This window comes from Podarcis gaigeae (assembly GCF_964106915.1).
Source record: "Podarcis gaigeae genome assembly, chromosome: 8".
In the NCBI taxonomy this organism is placed as follows: Eukaryota; Metazoa; Chordata; class Lepidosauria; order Squamata; family Lacertidae; genus Podarcis; species Podarcis gaigeae.
This window is the reverse complement of record NC_139684.1, coordinates 16903400-16914008: the sequence shown is the minus strand read 5'-3', so window position 1 is coordinate 16914008 and position 10609 is coordinate 16903400. Positions and strand designations below refer to the sequence as shown.

Sequence of the window (10609 nt, the reverse complement as noted above, 5' to 3'; positions counted from 1 at the left end):
TATGGAACAAGTCAGACACTCTGGAAATTAAAAGGAAGGCGTTTCTTTCCACCAACAGGTGAAACACATAAATAGCTTTTTAAAAGGGAAAAAATGAGCATTTTGTGATTCATTTTCCAGCAAGTGGCACCACTTACCAGGATCAAGAAACACCAGTCCCATCCCTCAGACAAATTTTGCACAATTCAGCAGGTAACCTTAAGCCAGGGGTGAAGTATCTGTGGCCCTCCGTGTGTTGCTGGACTACAACCCACGTAATCCTTGACCTTTGGCTATGCTACTTAGAGATGCATACAGTAACATCTGGAGGCTACAGTTTCCCACCCCTGCATTAAGGTGAACAGTACCCTTCCTTTCACTTCATTCCCAAGGTGGAAGGAATTAAAATAAGAGTAGACTAGAAGTGGGAAAAGGGAAAGGAAACAGAAAAAAAATACAGTTATGATTATTCAGTTCAGGCTGTGGCTGAATGGCATTTATCTCTGAACTGCCAACACGGCAATCCAATAAGGATGATAGTATAAACCTTGTGCCTCAAAATATACTAGAAAAATGAATGAATGAATCAGACGAAAACTTGACAACATAATTACAAGTCCCTGAACGTTAAAGTCACTGTGGTTTAGATCAGGGGTAGTCAACCTTTTTATACCTACCGCCCACTAATGCATCTTTCTTGATGGTAAAATTTCCTTACCACCCACCAATCTCAATGTAAGGAGGATTCAGCTTGTGCCGTAGAACCCCTACAACCCACCCAGAATCCTGAAACGCCCACTAGTGGGCGGTAGGGACCAGGTTGACAACCCCTGGTTTAGATAAAAGACAAACCTTTACTGCTATAGGGGCATTGAAGCAAGGCATGGTTGCTACCATCCAGTAAAACAGCCAAAGCTAGGCAAAAAGATCACATGCAGGGAAGCTAATCATGCTAATCCTCCTCCTCTGGACTCAGCAGCTAAATAGTCAGGTTCCAACTGAAAACATAAGCCAAACCATGGCTTAGCTCAGTATACAACAGGAGCAAAACAATTGGGGAAGAGCTAAGTGGCCACAATCTCCTCTTTGGGAGCCTGCATGGTTTGGCTTAGTGTGATGTGAGAACCAGGCCACTATCCCCAGGCCACTATCAAGCGATGGTGTTCTGTTCTGCTCACAGTATACATTTTACCTCACTTTCTGATGATGCTCTAGAAGACTCTCTTTGCCGAGTCCTCAGAGGGAAGATATTCAGCAATCAAGGGGTAGTCACTCTTCTATAGGCTCCTACAGTCCTAACTGATGCATGAACTTAAAAAGGTGGTACTCATCTATTTTAGACATCAACGTGCGATACAGGGGTGATTATGGTTATTTGGGATATGTAGAGCTAAGTGGTTTTAAGTAGCCCACTGAAATTGTCCACAAAGACAACATGAAACTTGTACAAATGCTACCATGTTGGCTTTAAGACACATCCAAGCTACATAGGTGAAGGCAAGCTGCCCATGGCATCTTCCAATATACAATAAATTGGAATCAAGTTATGCTTGCTGTATAATTTGAAGGCTCAAGGGCAGCCCCTGGCTGCTTCCCCTGCAAGGTTTACTGCCTAAACTCTTTCCTCAGTCCTTCCCCCACCCCCAGCATGAAATAATAATACCATGAACTAAAGAATGGAACCACCAAATATATTGATCATTTCAGGACTTAAGAGCCCCATTTCTATGAACAAAATATTCTCAGCCTAAGTATCTCAAGAATGTTGGTAGCAGGCCTTGAGGGTACGGACAGGTGTGACATTTCACAAGAGGCTGTCACACAGATTCTACACTATTTTCATCATGCATACTGGAGCTCAAAACAAAATATTGGGTTCAGGCTGCTTGTTCAGTTTACCTGGCTCTGTTAAGATGGAGAAAAGCTCTCTGGACTATTCGCCCCGCCTTGGTTATCACAACTTGGAAACACTGCAAAATGCCACCCTGTGGAAACAAAACAGTGATTTTAATATACAATTTAACACAGATTAAGGTATGCTAAATATTTTGGACTCAATCAAGTGTTGTCTAACAAAAAGCATAAGTTGTCTTCCTAGTAATTTATTTGTACCCCATTTCAATAAGCTTTGTTGCTCAGAAGCAAAATCAAACTTCTCAGTTGCTGAAAAAGAAGCTTCTGTCACTAGAAATCAAGAGTTTAATCAAAAGAAGGTACATTAATTTCTGTGTCACAAGATAGACATGCAGGTGGAATGATCTCCCTCCTCTGCCTTTTCCACTCCCTCCTCTTCCCTTGTGTTTCTTCTTTTTTTTTAGCTTGTAAGCCTTATAGAAGGGCCTGTCACTGACTGTTGATAGGAGCTGCTTTGGGAAACAATAATTGTCTGAAAAGCACCAAAAATACTAATATAGCAAGACCATAACCATGCAGATGACCAGGGATTGTGGGGACAGTTGATGTGATTGATTTAAAACATAGTAGTAAGAACAGTAGAGGAGGTGGTAAACGTGTCTGGATTGCTCAATTTTATACTGCTTGGGGTGGGGTGGGGGTACTCACATGATGGAATGTAACAAACAAACAAACAAACAAACAAACATCCCCACAGAGAAAAGTGATATATCAGAAAGAATCCTAAGACAGAACTGCTTATTCCAAGCAAACTTGCTTTGTAGGTGTAGGGATTCAGTTTCTTTTTCTTTTTTGTAGGAATGACTATTCTATCAAATGAGCTGTCATCTGTAGCCTGAAGCAGTATAACCCAGATACAAGTTTAGCAAGTCACCTAACATGGGTGAGAAGTACAATAAATTTAATTCAGTCATCGACTATAGAACTACATAGTACAATTTGATTTCAAAATCCATGGCTGGGGTTGATGTCAGTTGGTTTCAAACTTTTTCCTCAATGACTTGCCTGCCTAGAAACCCCTGTGTCCTGCCACAGAACCGTTGTGTATTCTATAGCAGCCTAGGGCACCCTTGTATTTAAGAACTAGCCTCATAACCATAGAAGACGACCAGGAACTTCACACAGGCAAGTGCATTAAATTCTATGCAGACAGGTGAACAGGATGACAGAGGAACCAGCACAGAAACCAAACAGGCTGCTGGAGGAAAGTCCCCTCTTCCACACCCAGTACAGAAATGCAGCTCATAGTCCCTCCTCTGCCAGCCCCCAATAGACAAGTGATTCTTTTTCTTTTCTTCTCTTTTTTGCATGCTATTAACTCGTGGGGGCTTATTTACAAGACTATTACATGGGGGCAGTTCACATAAGTCTCTGCCCAAGCCTATTAGTTCACGCAGGGCAACAATGAGACCAAAGTGTACACTGTAAACCACACCCAACCCTTCCCTATAGCTGTGCATTTCAGAAAATATCAGTAGCAGGAGGGCAAGCTGTCATTCAGGGAAGCTTGTCTGCAATTAGTGATTACAGAGGAACCTAATAAATGTCTGAGGACCCTCAAGGTTCCTTGAACACCAGTTGAAAAAATTGTTGATTTAAGGAACATACACACATTTCAATCAGAGGTCAGAGTCTGGTAATCCCAAGTGTCAGCTTATTTCTACTATCCCACAAAGCATCTGGAAGAGATGCCAAACTAATCCCCAGAATGTCACCATCAGGAGGGGACACTACAGCTGAGATTCCTGCAAACCCTCCTCTGCACTGCAACACACTAGGAAGGGCTAGAAGCACATTAAAAAGAAAAGTCAGAAGTATCATCTTGTCTCTGAAAGAGAAAATTCCCAGAGGAGAGAAAGAGCTATTTTAAAATCTTTTAACAATTTTTTTCACTAATTACTTCCTGCTATCTTTGCTTTCTAAATCTGTAATAGAGCCCTAGGACATCTCTGACAAAAGGGTCATTTACAGGAACCAAGTGATCTTTTGATGTCTACAAAAATGAAACACCCGCTTCACACCCTCAGCAAACGAGCTTCAGAATTATTGAGAAAAGGAACAGGCTATAACTACAGAAAACATCCATTCCAGCTGTATCCATTTTATTAACAGACAATACTTTGTTATTATTTCTCACTACTGCAGCAGGATGTTCTCAAAGCATTGCTGTGAACACGAGTATAGATACACCAAAGCACCCTTCTCTAAATTAAAGCCCTCCAGATGTTTTGGACTACAACTCTCATCAGCTCCCAAAAGCACAACTGTCCTAGCTGGGGCTGATAGGAGTTGTAGTCCAAAACAATCCACAGACCCTATGAAAAAAGTAAATATCTCCTTGATACCAGGAGGTATCAGGAAAGGATCTCAGATATAAATTGCAAGCTGAGATGTAACCTAAATGTATCACAACAACAATCCAGCAATTAAAGCAACTCATACATAAACATTAAAAGGCAGATTCCAACACTTCTGACTAAGGACACCTATGAAAACAGTAAAATATGAGCAACCTCCCCTCTTTACTTTACACAAGTCAACCCAGAGATTGTAATAATGCTGGACACAGTTTCCTGTTTCTTCATATACAGTGGGTTGGATCTGGGTTACATTAATCACACTTAAGTTTCATTGTTTTAAATGTGGCTAAAGGGTGATCCACTTAAGTCTGGATCTAACTTACTGCCTACATGTTCTTGCACCCAACATAAATATATACAGGCGGCAACCATTTTGCACATGTTCAATTGACGTATGACCGCTGACACATGGGTAATTTTGTACCCAGAAGGGGGCATAACGGGGCAGGCTTATGTGCGCTCTGCCAACACGTGCGAATGCCTGGAACGCAGCCCCCACACAACCAGGCAGTTGCCTGTATTACAAGTGAGCAACGTGAAGAACAGAGTTCCAATGAATGCATTCAAAGCCACAAAGAAAGTCAGTGACAGAGCTAAGTGCAGTATCTGATGACCTTGAATCCAAGGACTACACGGCCATGTATAAGGATTTTCATTTCAACTAAAAATCTGAAATGTTCAACTACACATGGACTTTCAAGAAATAGGATCCCCAAATACTCTGTAACAGGATATTTTGGGGGAGACGTGGGGTGTGTATGTGTGGAGATGACTAAGGTCCCAAAAGCAAGCAATGCTTAGCAAGACAGCTGTACGACAGCTGACCCATCACCACCAAGGCCTGCATAGTATTGCTCATTATGCAGTTTATGGAGAGCCACAGTGGTTTCAGGGGGCACGGCCAAATTCCACAGGTATCTCAGCCATGGATTAAATGCCAGCCCGTTACCCTTTTGTGGAACCTGCCATTACTTGCAGTCATGTATACAATCAAAAGTATGCTAGGGGACTACCATATCTACCATTATTATCATGAAGGAAGCCACAGTAATCTTCTTCCAAATCATCATTTTCAGCAGAGGAGCACCATATACACACAACCAATTCTCACAGCTTCTACACAAGGGCTGCTGAGCTGACACTCATGGGAGCAAGTAAAGTGATTTAGACTCTTGACACAAGCCCTGGTCAAAGTAAACCTGACTAAGAGTGCATAACTTCACCAAGTCAGAGACCATAGCCTGTTCTACCTCTGGTATTTTAAAGTGACCAATGCATAATTAACTGTCAAGTAATAAACTGACTATACAGAAAAAGAAGCACATTAAATGCTTAACATAAAACTTAAACAGTGTTCTGCATCTAAAAGTCGATCCTCACATTCTATCCAGATCTCTCACTAGCAAGGAGACAAAGAACTTGAGATGGACAACATCCAATGGAATTGGATGTTTTATGGAATAAACAAATGTTATTCTAGAGTAGAGGATTTCCAACCTTTCTACCTTCAGAGAACCCTTTCTACTTCACAAAAGCCTGAGTTTAAAAACTGGCACTAAGCTGTTCCCTTAAATGGGCACTACTATTCTCTAGTTTAATCTCTGCAGCTATGCAGGACACTTTTAATGGTTACAATATGATCCCAACAGGCAAAAGGATGTGGCATCTTCAAGACTTGTTTATTTACAATGAGATCTTCCAACAAACACCAAATAACTGAAATCCAAAAACCCATTCCACACTTCTGATTATTTTGTACTCACTCAATGTGATTCATGGCCTTTAACCGCAGGCAGCTGGAGATTGCATTAATTCACTTCTCCAAAGGGATGTCAGCAACAGAGAATTCATAACACTTATCCATTTATAATTGAACAGCAAGGTTTTTTGGAACACACCAAGCTTCTAAGGGACGCTCAGGCCCCTTGGTATACAATTTCAGCTACATTTGACTTCAAACTGAATTCTCCAATGGTAGTTTCCATCCAAGTGGCTAATACTGTACAACTTTAAGACAAAGCTTTTACAGTCCTTCCCATGAAAATAATAATAATAATAATAATAAGCTGCAGTCACCTATATATTAATTTCTAAACCCAAATTGGGGGAAAATGTTCCTCCCCTGGTCATGATCTTTGAATTTCTATAGCTTCTTTCATGAACAGATTTCCAAACACATTGAGAGCATTAATGAAGTCAAATTCAAGAACTCCCATAGGTAATGTTGCCTGACCACGTGGAGTCAAGTTAACTGTGAATTATTGTTGAACTTGTTACTCTCTTCTGTCCTTAAGGCATAAGCAACCTATTGCATTTTTTGCAAATATCACCTCGTCAGCAGAGAAAGACAGCTTCTGTTGTACTTCAAGCCAGCCAGCCAGCCAACATATCTAGCCTTATTAAAGTCAGTGTTCATTCTAGAGAAAAGTTACAACTTCATTCTGCCTTCAGGCAACTGCAATATTTGGATACATAAAGCAGAAGTGTGTTTTAAACAACCTCATCAACCTGATGCTCTCACAGATGTTTTTGGACTACAACTCCCACTGGATGAGGCTGATGGGAGTTGTAATCCAAAACATCTGGAGGGCAACAGGTCAGGAAAAGCTGGCCTAGGCCTTGTTGCACCATACCCTAGAATGGCATGTCAAACAGTTGTGTAATATTTAGGTCTCTCCATGGCTGGATGACAGCCGAACATTTTTGGTAATGCAGGAGGGGGTATCTTGTTACAAATTATGGACAACTACACCTCCTTAAAGAGAAGCCTATTCCATCTTTCAGAAAAACAACAAAAATGGGACAGAATACAATACTGTATTTGTAAACCAAGTTATCCTTAGCCATGAGGCCCATCTTTCTATAGTTAACACATTGCTATGCCTGCTATTTGAAGACCTGCAATCTCCCCAGAAGCTTTATATAATTGGTAACAAAAAACAAAACAAAAAACAAAAAAAGAAACTGTTATCAGTTTTGTGGATAGTCAACTGTTCCTTTATTTTAAACTCCACTTCATTTTCAAAAGCAGCTTGCCATGTAGCATGGAGGGTTGATGTTAAAGATTCATAAACCCAAAATTGTGTTGGTTATACAGAAAACTAGGGCTGAAAAGCTTGCTTGTGTTGATCCATCCCCAAGGAATGTAAATCTATGGGGAGAGTCAGACTAAAAAAGTGAATCAATAAAAAAATTCAAAAATGTATAGAGCTATTTAGTAAGTCTTATAAACAAAAAATAACATTTACTAGCCCATAAGCTTACTCACATTTATCTGTGTCTCTCTATGCAGTTTGAGTAATGTCTGAAACGAGCTGGATCCTTGGATATGAAGCAGAGTGCAATAATACTTTACAGATAAATAGGCAAATTTTAGCAGAACTCAAAAAGGGCATACTATAAGCTTTGTGACATGTCATAACCCTAACCCTAGTAGTGCTTTTTTCCTGGGTGTACGCATACCCCTAAACATTTTGTGAATTTTTGTACTTAAAGCACTGGTTTGCCATATTTCAAAAAGTAACAACCAGGACCCCCTAAATGTTTTTGAGCTTTTTTAAGGAAACCCCCAAAATTGTTGAGTTTTTTAAGACAAACCCCATTGTTGAGCTTCTTTTTACAAAAATGTCAAGAAAGAGCATAAAACATATGGCAGCCCTATGTTATAAACATCCAGCGAAGTTGTGTAACTCATTTTGATTTTGTTTATAATACTGTATAGGTAAAGGCAATAAAGCATTTTCTAATGTAACACTTAATTTGTAATTATTTATCTTCATCATGTCTCACATGACATTTCATGCATTAATCATTATTTCTGGGCATGTCAAAGGTTTTCTGAAACACTATTTCATTATGACAGCTTGGAAAACATATGCCACAAATATGTCAACAGTTTCAGTGTTGTCAGCAAGAAAATGAAACAACTGGGAAATGCTTTGGTTGCTTACAACATATGGCAAATTATTAATCAGTGCAAAGCCACTAAAAAAATAAATCAGTAGATAGCTCTTGAAATTATGTTTCTGGTTACTAAGAAAGGCATAAAACCTGTGGCAGGTTATCATTTGGTATAAATAAAACACGGCAACAGTGCATCTGATCATTTTTGTGAGCGATTTTGTATTTTCCTAATTATCAACATAAGCTGATAATTTTAATGTTTGTCAACTTATTCCTCTGTCTTTCTTAAAACTCTTGTTCAGACCACAGGTAGAAAATATATTTCTATTTTGTAGGCACCCAAGTTTTACGTACTTGGTAGCCTTCCAAACTAACCACTCTGTACCCGACAAAAATCACTGACTGCAGTATCGTGATACTATTGGGGGGGGGGAGGAATCAACAGGAAGCACAAGACACTTTTAATTTCACACTGGAGGGTCATTAAACTAATTAGCACAAGCTACACATTGTTGTTTCAGGGGTGGTCAGGAAGTCGATGTCACCTCAATCTCCTTTGCTCTCCACAAACTCAGATGTTTCCACCTTAAACTGCAGACTAATATATCAAAATATTTCCCACCTGCAGTTGTCTGTGTTTAAGTTTTATGGCACTAGGTCATTACACTAACAGTTAAAAGGAAAAAAAGCAAAGAAGGAAATGTCCTTAGCAGGGTGAAGTTTCCTTCCTTTCTAGACAAAGTTAAATATATAAATATGCTATGAAGCAGAACCAATATACCAAAGGTAACAGATAACTTGTTAGCATGGGCATTAAATATATACTTCTTACATCTTCCAATAGAAAGACTTGATCAGTGTTAATCTACTGCCTTAGTATTTTGCAAAAAGAGAAAGTGAAATTGATATAAGGCTGAAGAGTCATATGAGTTACTACTAAGCTCTATGGAGTAGCCTGCAATTAATCATTGTACAAACTTGAATTATGCTGGATTAACATTAATTATGTTAAATACTTATCACACTAGACTTATTCAGAAGTGTCTGTTCTAGAGAACATTTATCTTGCACACTAACTGAACAGAGATTATACAATGTACCCCACGATTAACCCACATGAACAGCTTAGTTACCAAAACTTCATTGTTCATTGGTAATTATAGTTTGAGGATTTCTGGAGACTTATTGCATACAATTAAGACAGGACCTTTTCCAGTGTTCAACCAGAATCTTATACTTTAGCTGCTCTTTAAGAATTTTACTGACAAAAAGAATATGGTTTAAGCATCTTATGCACTGAAGGAAAATGTCCTCTATGAAATGAAAGAGGTTTGTGTTTTAACTGTTGATCTCTCTACCATATGTTACAGCTAATGGCACAAGACAAGTTAAGACTGTACTCTGCTGAACAATGCCTTCTCTATATAAACTCACTTATAAGTCTTCCATTGTTGACAGCACCAGTTATGCTTAAAAGTGCAACAATCATGCTGTTCTGGACAAGGATGTCAGCCACAAGCTACCATGTACAATGTTTCTAACAGCACAACTGTTTATAAATCCATGTTATTCTACAACTTGAGATAGCTGAAATCTCAATGCACATCTCAGTGGGATTTTAATGTCCAGGCCTCCTGAGCCACAATTCTCAAACCCAGAAACTGCATTTTTGCCTTGCAGCTCCACCTGTCAGTTCCAAATTCTGAAGTCTCTTCTCCCAACCCAAATCATGTGTGTACTCTTCTTTTTACCTTGCCCCAAAATGCAGGCAGCATTGCAAACACGTTTTCTGCAATCAATGGCTTAGTATTAGCCAACCATTTGAGAATAAATGATCTAATAAACTTGCATGTTAATTAAACTTAAGTTCCTGAGTGAAAGAAACATCCTTTTACAAAGTGAAGAAAAACTACAGAAAAAAGAAATACTACTATAATACCTGATGCACACATAACTGCAGGCAAATTCTGATTGTGCAAGTAGACCACGTTAGCTCATGCATTCCAATTCTTATTTTAAGTTTGAAATTCTCAAGCAGCACCCTTGAGTTTACCTTCTCGTATTTAAAAAGCAGACAAAATATAGATTAATCTTAGACCCAAAACAGAGATGATACACAGTGCATTTGTTTTAGACCACTGTCCAATAACCTAATTCAGAACATAAACACATTCTGAAACGCCAAAGGCGTATATCCAGTTTAGGTTGTATCCAGTGTGGGCCAATCCTACTCAGAGTAGACTCCATTAAGTTAATGATTGTTGCTAACTTAGGTTCATTAAGTTAAGTCTACTCTGAGTGCGAGTTAGTTGGATACAACGCTGTGTATGCAGACAGATTCAATATTTCTCTCAGCTCTTGACATTAATGAAAGGGTATGTTTAAAAATAATCCTGGGGGGAAATATCATTGACACAGAAATACAAGTTCTTTCTTACTTTTATGAAGTACGT

The 10609-nt window shown here is 39.1% G+C and overlaps 1 protein-coding gene across 1 annotated transcript in view; it reads right to left on the bottom strand.

The window, feature by feature from the left end:
* Positions 1-1878: 1878 nt before the first annotated feature.
* The window catches only part of LZIC (leucine zipper and CTNNBIP1 domain containing), a 30274-nt gene continuing 21543 nt past the window's right edge, over positions 1879-10609 (bottom strand). Inside the window, exon 7 of the mRNA XM_083752862.1 lies at positions 1879-1964. Within this exon, the coding sequence (XP_083608988.1) occupies positions 1888-1964 (77 nt within the window). The 3' untranslated portion in view covers positions 1879-1887. The remainder of the gene's footprint in view (positions 1965-10609) is intronic.